This window comes from Columba livia, chromosome 7 (genome assembly GCF_036013475.1).
Source record: "Columba livia isolate bColLiv1 breed racing homer chromosome 7, bColLiv1.pat.W.v2, whole genome shotgun sequence".
Taxonomy (NCBI): domain Eukaryota; kingdom Metazoa; phylum Chordata; class Aves; order Columbiformes; family Columbidae; genus Columba; species Columba livia.
In genome coordinates, this window is record NC_088608.1 from 781,501 (window position 1) to 800,794 (window position 19,294).

At 50.1% G+C, this 19,294-nt stretch overlaps 1 protein-coding gene across 5 annotated transcripts in view; it reads right to left on the reverse strand.

Annotated features, from left to right (window-relative positions):
* GPD2 (glycerol-3-phosphate dehydrogenase 2) overlaps window positions 1-18,849 on the reverse strand; it is a 54,846-nt gene extending 35,997 nt beyond the window's left edge. The window contains exons 1-3 of one of the 5 annotated variants that reach the window (XR_010473933.1): window positions 18,545-18,849; window positions 7,932-8,039; window positions 1,248-1,419 (exon numbers count right to left, since the gene is read on the reverse strand). Coding sequence is in view for 4 of the 5 variants with exons in the window: in XM_065070132.1 (XP_064926204.1) it covers window positions 1,248-1,419; window positions 7,932-8,033 (274 nt within the window). In the remaining variant the exon portion in view is untranslated. Of the gene's footprint in view, window positions 1-1,247; window positions 1,420-7,931; window positions 8,040-8,563; window positions 8,680-12,848; window positions 12,868-18,065; window positions 18,389-18,544 lie in introns of those variants that run through there. The other 4 variants (XM_065070132.1, XM_065070135.1, XM_065070134.1 and 1 more) reach the window with 4 other exon arrangements.
* Window positions 18,850-19,294: the final 445 nt, after the last annotated feature.

The following is a 19,294-nucleotide window of genomic DNA, read 5'->3' on the forward strand; positions in this document are numbered from 1 at the left end:
GTGAAGCAAACATAATAAAAGAGCAAGTTCCATGAATGAACAGCAACAATACACAATTCATTAACCAAATGCCTAGGAATATTTCACACTTCAGAAATCCACTGATATAGCCGGAATATCTAGTAAAAGGATAAGCAGAGATCACCTATAATAATTTCTGTAGGCTTTACAGCAACTGCTTTTTCTACCACGATACAGCAGAGGCAGAAGACAAAAGATCCCAAGTTATCTTCAACAACATATGAAACAAAAACTAACAACCAGATTTGAGTCTGTGTGTATGTACCAACGGTGCAGGCCCTGCTGCTTTATCCATGTCAAAATTATCACACCTTCCGGGCAAGTGTTTCCCAAACCGAGCAAAAACCACTCCTGGAGTCAGGCTTTACCTCTCGTTTTGAGGTAAACCTGCAGGGTAAGGCACCTGAACAATTTTATTGCTCACTCACATTCCACACTTTCTTTTTCCCATTCTAGTTCCAAAAGCAGAATCAAGGTCTACAAACACAGAAACTACGGGAATCTGGTTCTCTCTCTCTTCGGCTGATTGTACCAAAACCAACGGAGCAACTGTATTCCAAGACAAGCCCTTCTCACAAATCTTTTGGGATAAAACTGTTGCATTCTGGGGTAACAGAGTGTTTTAACAGAGCAGGAGCTGGAGCCCACAGGCACAGCACCCGTGCATTCTCATCTCTGTAGCTGAAGATCCGTTTGCATTAAACTGATAAAATGACTTATTCTCTTTGAGAACCGTCAGGTTCGATGGGAACCTGCTGCCCTGTTCCAAAGCCGCCGAGTGCGGAGGAGGACACAGCGCCCAGCAGCCCGGCCTTCTCACCCCTGGGCAGAGGCTCCCACGGCCCTTGCAAAACAGCTAGAAGTCCGTGTCTTTGCAGCAGATGTTCTCCTGCACGCACAAGCGACGTGTTATTAATGCTACAGACACAGCTACTAAATAAGGAGCAACAGAGAATGAGAATCCACCCAAGAGCATCGGGCACAAAGGCTCGTTAGGCAGCTGCACACGAGCACCCCAACAACAGAAACTGCTGACACCACCCAGCGCAAGGACAGTTTTTCCCCAAGCTCATTTTAGCTCCTGAGAACAGCAGTAGTTTTACAACCAGGCATTCAGAGTACGAGTACACCTTCTCTATCTTCAAGCGCTTTGGAAAAGCCAGCCTGATAAACCCATTACAAACGGTGCGATCCAGGAGCAGTGCAACGGAGCCCTCCAGGCTCACCTCTGGTGACGGCATCCAAGGCGCAGCCGCAGCCCGTGGCTCCCCCGCCTATCACCAGGACATCAAACTCATCCGTGGTCTGCAGCGCCAAGATCTGCTCTTCTCTGCTGGGGAGATGGCTCTTTACTGGAACGCTCACGGCTTCTGCAGCTTGAACGTGCGCAAAGGCGCCCTGCAAAGGGTAAAAACAAAACATCAGGATCTGTATTTACCGTGTGCACATACACACAGCTAAATCACAGCACCTTCTACAGCCATGAGGGTAAACACAAATATTCCTGGTCACTTTACCTATATTTAACAATAACACTGTACTGACATATTATGGAGCAACAAACAGCACTAAAACCATAAAGGGTTAGCACGCATTTACTTTACCTTGCCTAATTCAATATCATGCTGTACTCAAGTGCTTCTACCTCTATTAATTACTTCTAGGAACAGCACTCTGCTATGTCAGACGTTACAGGGTGCCTGCGATGTACTTCAACGAACAGACACATGGTCAGGCTCTCAACGTGCTACCAAAAAATCCACCAAAGCACAGGACTTAGAGATGAATGTACATTTTATATTTGAAAATCGATTACTTGTACAGTGGCGTTAATCGAAGCTCAAATTTGATCAGGTTCATGAAACTATGTGGTTTACTGTCAAATACAGTACATTAAAACACCAAAGAAACACTATTTCCGTGTCCCTTTTGAAAATCTTCTAAGCAAAGCCATTTATATCCCATGGCATGCGAAAATGCAACTTTTCTTTAAAGTGACAAAACGTAAGGACATGTCAGTTTCCCGACAAGTTGGGGTGTCACCGGGGTGGCCCTGAGGATCTCTCCTAGTCGACGTTAGGAGCACCATCACCACACGTCACACAGTCACACTCATTTTCTGTACAACGGGCTGTAGGCAGACGCAGCTATTCAGACAGTTAAACCTGGCTGCGCAGGGTGCAGGACCACAAAAGCCACGCTTGCTTTCTCTTCGCCTTCAGCTCCAGCTTTGCTTTCTGTTCCAGCTCTCTTCCTCCCTCACCACCGTCCCTCATTCTGCACAAAACCAGCGGGGAATTCCTCCCAACGCTATTTTTTAATACCTGCAGGACGGATCTTTCCCACCACTCGCACCCAGGAACGGGGTTAACCACTGCTGCTCTGAGACACGCAGAACAGACAAACGCCCACACTGCCCGGAGCAGGACAGAAGGGCTATTAACTGCCTGATAACTGGCCAGTTCAGAGTGGGTCAAGGTAAAAAACAAGTACGAATTAACGTTTTCAGGGTTTCCTGAAAATTATAAACACTTTCAACACAAGCAAACCCTCTTTAAACCCTATAGTATAAGCTCTGAGCATTATCCAGCCTTAGTCCAGGTGATGGACTTAACTGATGTAAACCAGCTTGTGGCCAGGTCTCCTAGACGGGAAAGAGCAAACTAATACAAATTCAAGTGGCAAAACAAAATACTGCTTTCTTAGTATATCTAGAACAAGCTCTTTGTCTCGTCTCTTTGCATCCACTGCTCACACTGTGCAAGGAAACTCTCCCATTTAAGTTTTTATTCCCAAGCATTCCTTGAATTAACCAAATTAGGCAAGTTGTTCAGTTATTCCTTTGGCTTCACTGCTTATTACACCGAGAGCCGTGAATTCCAGTTGCCACAGAGCAGCTCCCAGTGGCGGGCGATGCAGGAAACGCTCCGTCACAGGCGCCGTCTACCCCGCGCCGGTGTCTGACCGTCACCCGGCCCGCACGCCGGCTTCCCCAGACACGCTCCTCCATCGCTGCCCTCACCAAAACCCTCCGCTCAGACAAACCGCCACCAGCCTTCAGGAGCTGCAGCACCTTCCCCGGCCCTTGCACCGGGGGAACACCCGCCCGACGCAGCCCAGCAGCGGACCGACCCGGGGAACCCCGTCGCCCGTCACCGTGCGCCCACCTGTGCAGGGACCGGCGACTCTTCTGTTGTCGCCGAGCTCCGAGCAGACGCGGGAGCTCAAGGTGAATGTGATTCTTGCAACATGTCCGCTGTAAATTAACAGCGCAAGAAGCACGAGCTCAGGTTATATGGTGCATACAACCTAAATATTTCTGTTCTAAATTATTTGCTCGTTCTTCGGCAGTATTATGATTGAAATGCATTATTTCTCAATGTTCCTATCACTACTATAAAACTGAAAATAAATTCTCAAAATCAGCAGCTATGTCTAAAGGAGGTACATATGGAAAAGATGATTAATCAAGTTCATCCTGCAATCATGGATTATATTGACTGTAATGCAAGTAGCTCATGCAAACTCCTTAGGACAGCAGCACCCACTTTAACTGCGCATTGTGTTCCAATCCAGTCAGCAAGGGAACGAGTGACAGCCTGGCGCCCTACCCAGCTGTGGCTTTCCCGGGTCAGCTGCTGCATTAAACACGCGTTCTGGTGCCGTGCCGGTGCCAGCACAGACAGAGCTGGCGCCCGTTTCCTCGCTCCCCTAAATATCACCCCAGGACTTGGAGCCGAGTGACAAGAAGGAAATTGTGAGGACGGAGAACACCCCTGGCGTAGTCTTGCATGTGTTTTGGTTGGTCAAGTTCAGCTACATACGCTCAACCTTCTTAAAATTTAGAAAAGTGAAAATCCCCGTCTCCAGATGAATTCCGCACTGCGTTGCCAGGCTTGCCTTCTTCAGCAGAACAAGGGACTATTTTCAAAGTGTGCACCTTCCGCAAGACAAGAAAAACACAATCCAGAGTTCGAGCAGTACCAGTATCGTTTGGGTTTTGACTACTTTTTGTGTTTTTAAACACATTAGTCACTGCAAATGGCCCATAGCAGAACCCAGACCAGAGTCCAAGCAGATGTCCTGGGAGAGGGCCGTGATTAGCACTGGAACACAAGCAAAGTGATTAGCGCACTAGGAACTGATGTAGATATGATTCATCTTGCTGTCAATTAAATGCAGGAGTGAAGAAAAGCTGCATACAGGGATTCCATCTGCAATAAGGTGATTAGTTTGGCAGTGAACAAGTATGTTTACTGAAATAAGCAATTGCTGTTTATATCTACAATTTCTCAGGGAAGAGTTCCTTGAATGCTTTTGATTACGCTCTTAGCAAGAAGAAATTTAGTTTGGCAGTTTGAATTCAATCATGAAGTTATACAGTGATCTAGTAATCCATAAGCAAGCATTCTTGTTCATTTGCTAATGTAAATCTCCAGGTCGGTTTGCAGCGTCAAATTCATCATCCTTATTCACTAAAAAAACCACCCAAAAGCAGGCCCTGGTGCATTATCATATCATCACACTGTACTGGATCTACCTGATGATCAACTCCTACTGACCAGCAATGTATTTACACAGCAAGAAGAGAGAAGGGTTGCCTGGGGGGCTTAGTTAGGAGCAGCCAGCATCCCCTGCAACTGCACAACCAGGGGAGCACCAGTTCAAAGCTGGCGCATCCAGGAACACCCACTCCACGTCTAGCAGCGGCGCACCTGGCTCCACGCATGAACATGAGGCACAAAAATGCAGCAGTTCAGTCAGCATCTATGGGAAGCAAGAGAAACGGGTATTTCCATTTCTCTGTCCCTATCAGCGTTAGAAGCGCTGGTGACACAGCTGGCTGTATCACATGTGCCATTCCGGTATCTGAATATCTGAGGCCAAATCAATCGATGATGTACATAGCCTGTGCATTTTATGTCTCAGAGGGGTTCAGCTTCATCTCGGATGCAATTCTTCTTTTCAGGAGCTCCTGAGTGGTAGTCAACGTAGCACACGTGGATTGAGGGTTCCTGTATTGTTTGAGATGCAATTCATTTACAGTGGAAGCACTGAAAATAACCTGGGAGTCTACACACCCTTTTGCTTTGACCCAAAACAGTTGGGAGGGACTAGTTTCTTCAGACCCCTGCACCACCTGCTATGAAGAGCTCCCCTTTCCTACAGAAAAGGGGTTTTCTTTTTAATCTAACAGCAGCCTCCTTGTCCGAATTCCGCATTTGCCCTCCACGGCCTAAGCCAGGGAGGCTGCACAGAAGCTGGACCAGCTCCCTTAAGGGAAACGGCTGGATGAAGGCACCACTCCTGTGTGTTTACTGAAGGAGGTTTCGCTTGAATTAGTGTTATTCTTACTCATTCCCTTACACAGAGCATTAAGCTGTCCCATCTTATTTATTCAGTAAATACCCCAGTGATCAGGTTGCTATAAAACCATACAGAAATGTAATATTCATCTATCAGCTTACGAGTTAAACTCGACATGAGTTCTGTCATGTCAACCTGTGTTCCCACCCTCCCTGTGCTCAGCAGCAACTGGGTGTTGTCAAAAACCCAACCTTACCCGTTCTCAAAGGCCGGAACCTCAGCGCCCTCCCTCCTCTCCCTTGGATGTCCCTGGAACAGCCCTGTTACACAGAAACACCCAACAGCCGCTGAGCGAACACGGCAAACGCAGACAGACAGACAGCCCACCGGACCGCGTGCCCGGGGCTACGGGCAGCTGAGCTCTCATTCCGTACCCGGTGCCCCCGTTGCGGGTCGGCACAGCCGGTCCCCGCGCGAAGCAATACAAACACGCGCAAAAACGGAGCATTTTATTTCTGTCTTATTATGTGAGGGACTATGTTCTTGAAATAACAGATTTCCTACAGTGTGTAGCCAATTAGTGCACATCTTGGGGCAATATTCTTCCCTGGCAAAGGAAGACAAGCTCTTTGCCCTGGCGTACGTTTGATTGGCAGGCATTATTAAAAAGAGGACACTTGGGCTGGGGGACATGCCCACAGCTTAGATATGTCAACACGACAAACGGACTGTCCTCCTTTGTGTCAATCCCTCCTGTTATGTTCCACCTGCTGCCCTATATTAGGTGTTTAAGGCAGCAGCTTTAAGGGACATCACGTAGCAAACGCGCAAGTTAGTACAACATGAAAACAACCTGCTGTTCACTTGACAGATCCATTTGCTGAGACATATGCTGGAAATTTCAGATCCTTTGTAGACCGATCCTACACAACAGGTTTAGAAATCAGGGGACAAGCAGTTATTTCATTTTGACACCACGATCATCTGTAAAACTTTGGGTTTTAATCTGTCTCTGGAAACTCATGATGGCCATCCAACAGCCACCCATTGCCAGAAAAATGGGAGAGCCCTGAATTCCAGAACACTGCACGTACCAGTGAGCTAGACAGGTCACTTTTCCCCTCCACCTCCTTCTCATATTTAACAGTCCTAAAGTCTGAAGCTGCCATTTCTGACAGTAATGAAGCCAGACTGTAAAAATCCTACAATAAAGACTCCAGAGAGATTTAGAAGCAGTATTATCAGGTAGGTGCAAGACAGGCAGCCCAATGGGAAGCTCGCTTTAAATGCTAGGCTTTATTTTCTGCAACAGTATCCAAAGCCATAAGGATTGCGGTTTCTCCACTCTCCAGCTAGGTTCCCCAGAAATGACTCATCCCGTTTGCTGCTCCTCCTGCCCGTACAAACAGCCAGAACATTCCGGTTATCATTTATTCAGACGTAACACACACCCTCGTGGAGCTCGGTGAAGACTCTCCCCCGCCGCCCACGGCTTTACCTTCACCTAGACCACTAAGATCCGCCTCCGTTCCTATCTTCGGTTCGCCCAATTTGAACGGCATCTTATAGTAAACGTGTGGTAACGGAAGCAGCTCCGAGTAACAGCTTGCCTGGCTGAAGAGCCGGCTGGCTCCATTTCCACGGTGAAAAGCAGAACGAGCACCCGCTCACCCCGATACCTTCTCGGGGGAAGGGGCAGGTGGCTCCTTGGGCTTGAGCTTGTTCCAGACCCAGACTGGAGCAGATCAGACCACGGCTCTGCTCCTGCTTCAGCCAGTGTAGGAACACCGACTGCAAACGCTCTTGGCCAAACGCGAGGCACCACATTGAACACACGATTGATCAGGAGATGTGTTTCCTGACACACGGAGCCCAGAGAGGGTGATTTGCTAAAGCTCTAAAGCATGGCATCACTGCACTGCAACAGTGGGCAGCTACTTGCTTTAAGACAAGCAGTAGCTGTTGAGCCACGCCAGCTCTGCGGAAAACCAGCCCGCAACGCCTGTTCCTTTCACCCATTCCTCCTTGGCTCCGGCCCCGAGAAGCGGGTTAAAGAGCACGGCGAGGGGCAGAGCTGCCAGCGAAACCCATTTTCTACAGCAGCGAGAACCAACGCACAAACTGAGAGTGGAACCTGCGGCACCTCCTCCTGCACCCCTGCTGCGCCTCAGCTGCAAGTCCCCAGCGCCACCCTTCGCTGCCGGGATTTGTTCTGTCCGCGTGTCCGGGTTCTGAAGCTGGGATTCTCAGAGGCAGCGCTACTGGTTTCACTTCCAGCTTCTAAGTTTCACAATGCTCTCTATTTAATGCTTATACTTCAATCGGTACTTTCCACTCCTCCTGCAACTGAGTAAATCCCTAGTCCTACACAAAGGTCATTTTTTAAATCTTAAAAGTGATTTATAAGAATCTCACTTCCCCACTGTTTAAAGACTTACAATAGCGAAACATCGTTTAATGCCATCCTCCAGATTAGCACCTACCGAATCAAGCTGAGAGGCTCTTGGCACTCCTTTCCAAACAGCACTATTCGTATAAGCCTAACATATGCTCAAACAGACTTTAAGTTTCATATTTTATCAGAAATCATAATTAATACTTACGTGTTTGTTTCTATACTGAGAAAATTGAGAGAGGCCAAAAACTGTTGCTATGGCACCTCCTCCAATGAGAGCGGTTCCTTTCACTGCCTTCTGAAATGCCATTTTTTACTGTAAGAAAAGAAGATAAAAATTAATAGGCAGTTTTTCCATGTTAGAATCCAGGCTACACAGAACAGACCATCTGCAGAAACTAATGACAATGTTGTGACAAGTTGAAACTTAGGGTAGCAATATATTAATTAGGGACTTTGATTGCAGTATTACTAATTTCTAAACAAAGTCTAGTCAGAGGCAGGCCAGAGTGCTCTGGTATTTGCTGCAAAAGCTGAACGACAAAAGAGTGTTTAGACATACAAGGTGTATGCACGGCCCACGTCTAAGCTCTAAGTTCTTGTACATGTGATAAGCGCTTACGATGCTGCGGCAAAAGCAGAATCAGAACACCCTGTCACAGCCAGCCGGGCACCAAACCCCCGGCACAAGAGAACAGCGCATCTGCTTGACAGGATCACCTGCGGCCGCCCTCCTGCCCCATCAAACCACTTCTACAGCCGCGGCTGCCTGGAACACCTCGTCCCGCTTTCCGGGCAGGAACTCCGGGGCCAGCAGTCCCTGCACACAGCCCGTCCTACCCGGGATCGGTGGGGAAGCGACGCGCCGGTCCGGCCAGGCCCTGCAGCGGGGAGCAGCAGCACAGACAGCAGACGAGAGCAAGTGTCTCGCGGTTAGCGCAGAACTTGTCATCTGCCTACAGAGGGTTTACAGCCAGCCCTATGTGGGTCAGGCGAATTCTTCAAAGACACAGTGTCCGGACACTGAATGAAAGATTTGCATGGAGCTGACCTGAATCTTAAGCAGGCACAACCTCATCCATCCTGGCGGGACCACGGAGCTCGTGTCGCGTTAGAAACAACACCCACCACGGCTGAGGGGTCCCGCAGCGCTGGAGCCCCCGGGGATGGACACAGCTTTGTCCCAGCCCCAGACCGCCAGCAGGCTCCATACAAGAGATTTAGCACCGTTAAGGCTAAAGCCGCAGCAGACGACGTGTGCAGCCCTGTGCCAACGCTGGAACAACAGCGGGCTTGGAAGGCGGTGGGAGCTGGGCCCACAGGAGCCAGGCCCACCAGAGCTGGGCCCGCCAGAGCCCAGTCCACTGGAGCTCCCCCATCCAGGGGCTGGGCAGAGGGATTCATCTATTAGTTCTTCCACTTTGCATAACTGTTATTTTTTTTTAAGAACACACCACACGTTTAAGACATAAGCCAAACAAGAAAACTTCATTTTTAAGATGGTATAGATCTCAATTCCCTTGCAGCACATGCAATACAGGGGGAAAGTCCACACACCATTACTGCACACAAACATTTGATGCACAGATGCTGTATGTATTATATGTAAGTGAGAAGGCCAAGACTTGCAGCTTCCCACAAGTTTTTCTGCAGAGCAGCACATATGCTCTTGAAGACTCCCACCATAACAACCTTTCTCGATATGTATGTAGAGCATCACATTTTCCACTTACTTCATACTTCAGCCTCAAAAGAGACCAACTTCATGTTTCCTTTAGACCATGACAGGGAGAAACAACCTACCACCAGAGCAGGGTGCCTCAGAACCACACACCATTCTGCAGGTTTATCAGCCCCCCAAAATCAAAAGTAAAAACTAACCAGCAGCTAAACCCTACCATCTTAAATCTCTTAAAACAACCTTCTATAACATCACTTTGACACACCTGAAATGCCTACAGATGCTCACAAAGTCATAACACAACATGAAATTCAGCGCTGCACAAGAGTCAAAACGTGCAGCCGGCAAACTGGCGCTGCCATCACCATCTGCAAACTAAAGCAACCGCGACCACCGGCAGCGGCTCACGAGCCGCCTGCAGCCGCACAAAGCACACGGTGACAGTGACACACAGACACCACCCCAGCACGCTGTGCTACACGCGCCGACCAGAAGGCTTCTCCAGGTCCTAGAAAAACAACTCTTTGTTCAGCCTGCAAAGTGTGGCAGCCTTGAAGCACTCGCACACACCTGACGCATCAGCAAAGGAGCATAAAACCCTCGCAAGTGCCTGTTCTGGGAACACAATATGCTGTAGAATCCAAGGGAGCTTAAAAAGAACAAATTAGCATCTTCCAACGAGCCGCATTACGCACCTGCGGAGATTTCAGGAAAACAAATGGAAGCGTATCCGCTCAATGTTCTGCCAAGTTCGGTACAAAATGGTGATGGCTGAAGCACAAATCCCCTCCTGCCCCAGTGCAAGTAAACTCTTCAGAAGCTCATTAACTTTGAACGAAGGCACCGAGAGGCACGGCCCAGCAGCTGCCGAGGGACGGCAGGCGCAGGCCAACGCGCTCCAGTGCTTTAAACACGCAGTTTTCCGCACAGCTTTGGAAGGAATTGCTTTTTGTCTTTAACACGTGGGCTGACAGGCAACACTCGGGTACAGATGCCACAGGCTCTCATTCATCAGCTAGGATAAACTCTGGTCCTCCCAGATATGAGAACTGGCTTAAACAACAAACACCAAAAGCAACAAGCACCCCCGTGTCCCCACCGTGCTTACTTTGACCCAGAAAGCTTCGAGGCACCTGTCACTAGCTCTAACACAATGCTACAGAGGCAAGCAAACAGCTTTTATTTAACATTTCCTATAAGAAATCTTTATTAGGAATGAAACCAACTCCACGGGCAACTGCATGCAATATGTATAAATGCATTCATATGTATAAATGAAGGACAGTCAGCCTTCAGAAGTTAAGTGATTATCAAAATCAAATGGAAGTTCAACTCAGTATTGTTTTCTCGAAAATTTGGGAGGAGCTACAAAATCTTTAGGATCGTGTCTATAATAGCGCAGTCTTTTGGCATACCAGTCCTTTCCACCCCCAGATTTCTACCGGCGACATGTTTTACCCTACAGAACGCAGCTGGCACCACGGGCCGGTGCTGGCACACATCAAACCACGGAACGGCCTGGGTTGAAGAGACCTCCACAAGTGATGCGGTCCAACCCCCGGCCACGAGCAGGGACACGGCCAGCAGCCGGAGCGCACTGAGGACACAGCTGTGCTAACTGCACTAAGGCAAATCAGAGATGCCCCAGAGAACAATTCTGCCGCTTTCACTATGCAAGATAACACAGAACACACAGAAAGCGGCAGGCTCGGTGCCCTCTGTACTGGGGGGTTCTATCCCCAGCCACTGCCAGGGGGTACGGGCAGCATTAGCTCTGCTCGGCGCTCGGAGCCACATTTATGCGATTCTCCGGAGAAAGGAACGCTCCCAGGAGACCAGCTGCGCAAATTGCCACATAAATCTTGCTCACCATCAGTAAGAGAAGCTTATTCAGGGACAAAAAGGAAAGTACGGCTTAACATAAGCCACTCCGGTGCAAAGCTCGACAGGCATTCAAATCTACAGACAGCGCTTTCACACTCGGAACATCTCAATTTCACCCTAGGAACCCGTGTTGGTGAGGTATGAGCAGATGGATTTGGATGAGGCTGAGCTGAGCTCAGGCCATTACAGGCATGGCAGCAGAGCCCCAGCCAGCCAGCCGGCAGGGACACAATATGTAATATATAGGTGCCAGGCTGCTGGCTGCCCTGCGAGGCTCTGCCTGACCCCCACCAGAGCATATGGCAACTTCTCCCTGCCCAAAACGCTCCGGCATCTCTCCAAAAGGAACCGCATCGCACGTGGGAAATGGACACAACGAGGTGTCCCCCGGCAGGACGGCTTCAGGACTGCCCCAGCACACACACAGCCAAAGAGAAACTGCAGCTCCAAACGTGCACTTGTGGGCTTTTTCCTCAAGTTCTGTCCCAGAACGGGTGCTAGAGACTGTTGTGAGCACCAAGCAGGATAAAGCAGGGCACAGAGATGAAAGGGGAAAGAATGCAGCTCAACAGTCGTGACCAAGGCTGTACACAGAGTGCTATATACAGGGAAGGAGCCCATACTTAAAAACCTCTCATCTTCTGCAAGCAGGTGATAAACCTTGACTCTCTTCCAAGCCAAGATCAATAGCTTGTGATAGAAACTGAATTTTATTTTAATGAAAACTATAACAGCAAACAGCATGAGAAGTGATGCAGTCAGAAATAAGTCATCTTTCCATAACACAAACATTCTGAGTCACCTTTAAAAACATCTCAAACAGTGTACAGTGCTTTAATGCTGTAAGTGCCACCTGACACTGTAAATCTGCGTGTTAAATCTTCCCCTTAGCTTCAACAGAGGAGATAAACGGCAGCCTTTGGACCCACCCGCGGGCTGGAGGGTGGGCTGACGTCCCCGCAGGCTGTGAGCACGAGCAGGGGATGCTGTGCACGGCATGATCGCTCCCCAGCTCCGCAAACACCGCGTCACTGCCCGGCCGACCCGCCCAGCGCTGCTGAGCAGCCACAGGGACGGCACCGCAAACCTCCAGCTATCAGAGGACTTCTGATAAGAAGAAAGAGGCTTTAAAATTGAAAGGAAGCACAAAGGGGAAAAAAAAAAAACAGGCACAAATTACATGAAATGGAAACTACACCAACGTTCATGCTTTTGGTTTCCAAAAGTTAAAGAAGTTATTAAGAACTGTGATCACAGGAGGAAGTGCTCCCTCCAACAGCGCATTTTGTAACGACAATTCGGGGTCACGCTGACTGTGACAAAGCAGCGGCCGCTGCCCCGGGGAGCTCAGCCCAGAGCCCGGCTGGGGACACCCCGCTGAGCCCACCGGTGACAAACCCCGGGCCTCCCGCCCCACGGGCACAGGCTCCGCTTCACCATTACCACGCTCCTCAAAGCCTGGATTCTCCCGCACCACTTTCAGCCCCACATTTAAAAACCAAAAAGCATACAACGCGCAACTCACGTCCTGTTTCATAAAGAGGGAGTTTCAACACCCACCTTCAGTAGATGTGACAAACATCTGCCACCCCCCAGCTCTGATCAGCCTGATGCAAAACCAAGGAGCGACTTGCCCTCCTCGTCACCCGTAAGGCCCAGCCCAGCAAGACTGTTGGCTGGGTCTTATTTGGAGTTGTGCAACTCTGCACAGCCCAGGGCACACGGGCCCCTGCCCGGGCCCAGGAGGCTGCCAAAGGAGCACTGAACCGCCCGCAGCGCTGCACTCAGGGACTTCTAATCATCAAACCATCGGGCTGGATCTAAGCAGCCCATGGCCAAAGGTGGGGGAAGGAATGGGAGGAATGAGGGAAGGGGAAGGGTGGGAAATTCCGCCGCAGAATCGTGAGTGAGAGATCAAAGGAAGATGACTACTTTAGCAAAAGTGAAGAGACAGATGGATACAAACTGTGGAGCTTCGCAATAGGAGCGTGTGACGCCCTGTATGCTGCCATCAGACATGGCGTATGAGACGCAAAACCTGTTAAATTAAGAGAAGAAATCCAATCTGTTGTGTTGTATATCTGAGTGCTTTATGAGGCCATTACCATGGAATCTGGGTGCTTCACATTCCGTTTTAAACAAACACATCTAATAAAGTGAGTCACTCAATAGAAGGGTTAAAAATAGAAAACTTATAATCATCACCACTACAGTTTCCATAACTTGCCACTGGCACAGCAGCGTTGTCTAATTCAATCTGTCTTATTCCTTCCAAAAGCTTCTCAGGTGAGGTTTGGGTGACGAGAGCCTCACACCGATCTCCCTCCAGGCAGAGTCGCGTCTTGTGCCGCCTCTGAAGAGCTGAAGTCACTGTCTTGTTCTGAATTTGGCTCTCGATCCTTCTTGCAGGACTACTTGAAAGGCGATCGCTGTGGTGCAGGGAACAGCAGCAGGACAGGCCACAACCAGGATTCCTCCCGCAGGTAACTGGAGCGGTCAAAGCTGCGCCGCCCCGAGAGCGTTACCGGCCGGTCAGGGGTGCGTCAGTGCAAGAAGTGGCCGAAGAACAAGAAAAAGGTGACGTAACCGGAAAATAATCCTGTTAGCGCCCCCCCTTAACTAGACCATCTACAGCTCTCCTTTGCTCTTAAAAAGGACTGAAGTGGTTAACACTAAGTTCCACAGGATGTCAGACCACACTAACCAAAGGAAGCATTTCAGAAGCAAGTGACTAAAGCTGAAACCAACCCAAACGGGGGTGCCCCCGGCAGCACCCCCAGCAGTCACCGAGCACCCCATCCCCGGCTGGGGGTCTCACCTCCCGGGCCGCCCTGTGCTAATTGTTACCTGACCAGCAGTGACGGCAAACAAGAACCAGGCAGGACACTTGGAGGGGCAACCCAAGCCGGTTACCTGCCTCAGCAGCCGAGTCTGGCCACTGACTCGCGCCTTGTGACTCCCACCAGTAAGGACTGTGAGCCGTATCTAATGGAGCCACACACTGAGAGAGAGTTCCAGTGGGTACAAAACCCTCTCCTAAAACCTCCGATGGTTACTTCGGGTTCTTAAACACAAGTTCCGGCACTTTTTAATTAAAGTAATTAGCCAAGAACTACCTCACCAACCAAGCACAGAAATATAATCCACAATATCCAGACAGCTCAGAGGGTTACAAGTCCCTTTAAGCCACAGACCACATCACAAATGTGTAAGTGCCCGTACGCAGAACTCCAAAGCGGGGCAGCCTGCACTCATCAGCGGAACCGGAGCAGCAGTGCCCACATGGGGAAAATCCTTCCCAGGCTCCAGGCCCGGCAACTCGCTCGGCTATCGCGCCCAAAAGCAGCTGCAGCACTTGTCATGCACAAAAATATAGGAAAAGAAAAGCAAAAAATAGGCGTACTATCCTCATTCCTGCTCTTTGTCCCCACTGCTTCAAACTACTTAGCTTTCTGGACTCAGGTGACCAAGGTCTTCGCAGCCAGCGCTACATGATGACATCCCAACTGCTTCAAGCTGTATCCTGCAGGGAACACACTAACAAACCTACCTGGTTTCTCTTTCCCCTGTTTGTATATTTAACCTAACCACTTTTTCTTCTGTTCCATCACCCTCAAAAAAAACCCAAATCTACAGGTAATGAGGGGAAAAGTCTGATTTTTAAATCTTTCTTGGGATTTCAGCTAGTGGAATTTTGCTGGAGAAAGCAATATGTTTCTGAGGATGAGGCAACACTTACAGACAGCGACAGCTGTAACCCCGGGAACTAAAAGGAACACAATGAACACTGAGGTCACGAGCGTTTCGAGCTTTCCCACCATAAAAACACCATAATATATTTATCAAGTTTTATCATAAATTTATTTTAATTCCCTCCTGTCCTATTGAAAGGTTATTTCAAAATCTGCCATGCGAGCAGTGGGAAACCAAGTCTCCAGTCCGGTCATTGACTAATGCAGGGCGATTGCCACACTTTTTTGTTCCTGTGCCAACATTGTCTTTAGCTTAAGTAGTTCAAACAGTCATTCTCACTTTCTATATTAGTGGGGGTTAATATCCGCCATAAAACCCACCACACACACAATTCAAACTTGCAAATACTGTAAACCAATTATTGTAATTAGAGAGAGGTGTTTTGCTTAGATACGGTTAATTTACAGCTGTTCACCCTTTTTTCCTGATATTCTTCATTCTCCTCATAGCTAATGCAGGTATTCGATTAGACAGTCCAGCAATTCAGCTCGATCCTAATACTGAACTATATCCACGGCTTTCTTCCGCCCCTTAGCCAAACGCTAGAGGAAGGAGGATTAAAAACCAAGGTGTTTTGCTTATTACAAGACTGGACATAGACCTGCACAGGCAAACAGGCACCTGCTTAAAAATACCTACAAACCAGGCGATTACTTAGGTGTGTCAAGGAAGCAGCGTAGCTTTATACAGTGGCATAAAGATCGAGACCTGATTGTACACGCAATCTCATTCCCAAGGAGGGGCATGCATTCAATATAATTTTGAAAGCACAATCAGCATTTGATTTGAGAAACACTTTGCTATGCAAAACAAAGGCCGAGTCCAAGACTTTGTACCCAGCCAGCAGAGAAATGACAACCTGGGCTCCAGCAGCATTATTGGGTGTAACAAATGCTTTGAGACAGAGCTACAGGTCTGCTTGGGAACCTGGCTCAAAGAAAGCTATTTAAGGATACGGAGTGTTTCTAAAAGCAAAACCGATGGGTTTTTAATGTAACAACAATAAAAACTGCTCTCTCAAATGACGCCTTTTGGAAGAGATGGGCTCCACACAGCAGCAGGAGCTGCGTGAGGCTGCAGCGCTGGGGACGCAGCCCCGCAGTCTCTGCTCCACATCGTTCACCGCCCGCAGCCCCAGGAAGAGCAGCACGCGGGGACTTCCCTCTTTAAACCGCCATCGTCACACTTTTGCCTCATCTGCTTCTGATATTTTTTCTTCCCCAGCCTCTAATTTTTTTGTTTCACATTGATTTCCCTTTCCGCCCAGTACTCAGCGTCTCGGGTCGGTCCCGGTGCACCGACGTGTGCCTTCTGCAGGCTGAGCGCGCCGGCACACACACCCCAGCTCACCGTCATGGGAAAGTAGAGAGTAACAATTGCAGACTGACTGTGGAAAAAGCACGTTTCTTTTAAATATTTCCTAAAGCTTGCAGAGACATGTGCGAAAACAAAGCAGGTGGTGGAAAGGAACCTGTGTGAGCCTTCATTTGGAAAGCTGGTTTGCATTAACGGCCTTTGAACCTACCACATCCATCCAGCTTTCCAAACTTCTATTAGTGACAGATTACTGGGTAGAAATGGATCTCTAGAGAAAATATTACACTATGTAATAAGGGCCTGGCTCACCAAGTTATTATTACTGTGCTTCTGCACATGCATATTTGCGCACACACGTAATTAAGCAAAATAAAGTGTATATCCGTATATACACAACCAAATAACACTACAAATTAGATACAAGGTGTGTGTATAATCTTTCACGCGTATGCATATCTATTCAAAACTTTCATCCAAAGTTAGACTAAATAAAACTGGTAAATGGCTAACATTAATATTATTCTGCTTATTGCTGTTATAGAAGAGCCAGTACTGGATTTTGCCTTAGCTATCAACCCTTAGAGATCTTGAAATATCAGATGGAGCCTCTACTAGCTAATCGTCAGTCACTGCTCATCACTAAACATTTCTGAGGAACTGTACCTACGAATAAGTAAGGAAAAGGAAAGGTCTGATTAACTTCAATTAAAAATACAGCAAACTCCTAACAGCTGCATCTGCAAGCTTGCTTTTGCTCCCTGGTCAGAAGATGAACTTACAAAGGGACTGCAGAGTCTTCAGGCCAACATCAGCGTAATGGCACCCGAGCAAAGCTCTCACACAGGGAAACTTTCCAGGTGGAAACCCCGTTGCAGCAGCGCTGCCACGGTTCAAAGAGAGCTCAGGACAGAGCAGGCTGCAAACAGGACACAGAGGGAAGTCAAGCCGCTGCCCCAGAACCACTACAACACCAACGCAAGAGCCCAGAGTGGTAACACATTCACCTGTCCTCAGCGCTCCAAAGGAAGGCCGTCCTTGCCCCAAGCTGGCAACGCTCTGAGCCCAGCGCCACAGCCCTGCGAGCGCCCCGCGCCCCGGCCCCTCCGGAGAGCCCTGCACAGCTGCGGCGGGCACGGCCCGCGGGCCGCTCGGGGCAGCGGAGACACGGGAGGGCGCGAGGAGCGGGGCAGAGCGAGCAAGGCGTGCGGAGCGGGCAGGGAGAGCTGCCGGCAGCGCAGCGGAGCGGCTGGCTGCCCACGCACCCCTGCTGCCAGCGCACCCAACACGGGAGCGCGTCCCGCAGGTAGCAGACGTGGCTGCTTCACGCTCCAGGTCACCGCACACACTCATTTGTATCTTTTGCTGTTAAGGGGCTTACAAACATTTGCCTAAAGTTATTGAGTAGAAGAAATAAGCACAAAAAAAGTTTAGGACTGACTTGTTACACAGCTACACTCTCCCCCAGAAATGGTCCCATGAGTATGTTCAGTGCAAGCGAGAAGTAAGTTTCCATTTTCCAAAGTTCAGTGTAGCTACAGCCACACTATTCCTTGCCCAGTATTCACATTTTTTAATAACAGGAGACACTGTATTCTGTCAGCTCTATGCGAGAAAGAAATCTAGTGAAAGAGTCCTGCAAAACCCTGTTTGTTATAAAATACACCTACGCACGTTACATAAACATATGTACCCATTATAAAAACATACCTGCATGTTATATAAACATATGTACACTTCATAGAAACATCCCTCCACATGCGCAAACAGCTGTTCGTGAACAGAGGCACCGGCGCTGTGTCCCAGCTTATCGGGAAACCGACCAGAGCTCAGCCCGAGCGGGGCGACACCAACCCCGCAAACGGGGCTCGGCTGCCCTACAACAACCACACGCAGCTGCCGGCGGGCAGCCTTTCCACCTGAAAGCTTTAGTAAAGCGGAGGGGAGGCGGCTGGCAGTGTCAGCTCCTGCTGTACTTCGCCAAAGCGAGATCTGGAGGAGAAGAGGTGCGGCAGCGATGCGTGTGCTACAGGTTTCTGCTGGGGGCAGTTGGGAGCTCCACCCGCGGTTCCCGCACGCCCGCCCGGCAGAGCCCGCAGCCCGGGGTCCCGGCCTCCCCCCCGCCGGGCCGAGGTGCGAAGCCCCGGCGGCCGCCGCCTCCCGTCCCCTCGTCCCCCACCGCCACTCACCGCGGAGCCCGGCCGAGCCGCGTCCCGTCCCGTCCTTCCGCGCTGCAGCCGGCCGGCGGGAAGAGAAGGCGGCGGGCGGAGCGGAGCGGGGCGGCCGGCTCCTCCGCCCGCGGCGCGGCACGGCACGGCACGCCTCGCTTCGCCTCCGGCAGCTTGCCAGCCGCCTCCGCGCTCCGCCTCAACCGCCGGCGGCGCCTCCCCGCCCTGCCCTCCGCCCCAGGCCGCGGCTGGGCCCAAGGGCGGGCGGTTCTCAGGCCGGAACGCGGCGCTAGGCCCCGCCGGGCCTGCTCCGCTCCGCCCGGCGCTCAGCGCAGCGGCCTCCGCGCCCCGCGCCGCGTTCAGGGGCGTCGCGGCCCTTCCCGGCCCCTCCTCCGGGCCGCTCAGCCCGGGCCGGCTCCTTCTGGGTCACAAATACATGGGTAACACAGGGAACCGCTGGAGAGAGTCCAGCGCAGCCACCAAGATGCTGAAGGGAGTGGAGCATCTCCCGTGTGAGGAAAGGCTGAGGGAGCTGGGGCTCTGGAGCTGGACAAGAGGAGACTGAGGGGGGACTCATTCCTGGGGATCAATATGGAAAGGGGGAGTGTCAGGAGGATGGAGCCAGGCTCTTCTGGTGACAACCAGGGACAGGACAAGGGGCAATGGGTGCAAACTGGAACACAAAAGGTTCCACTTGAATATGAGAAGAAACTTGTTCCTGGTGAGGGTGGCAGAGCCTGGCCCAGGCTGCCCAGGGGGTTGTGGAGTCTC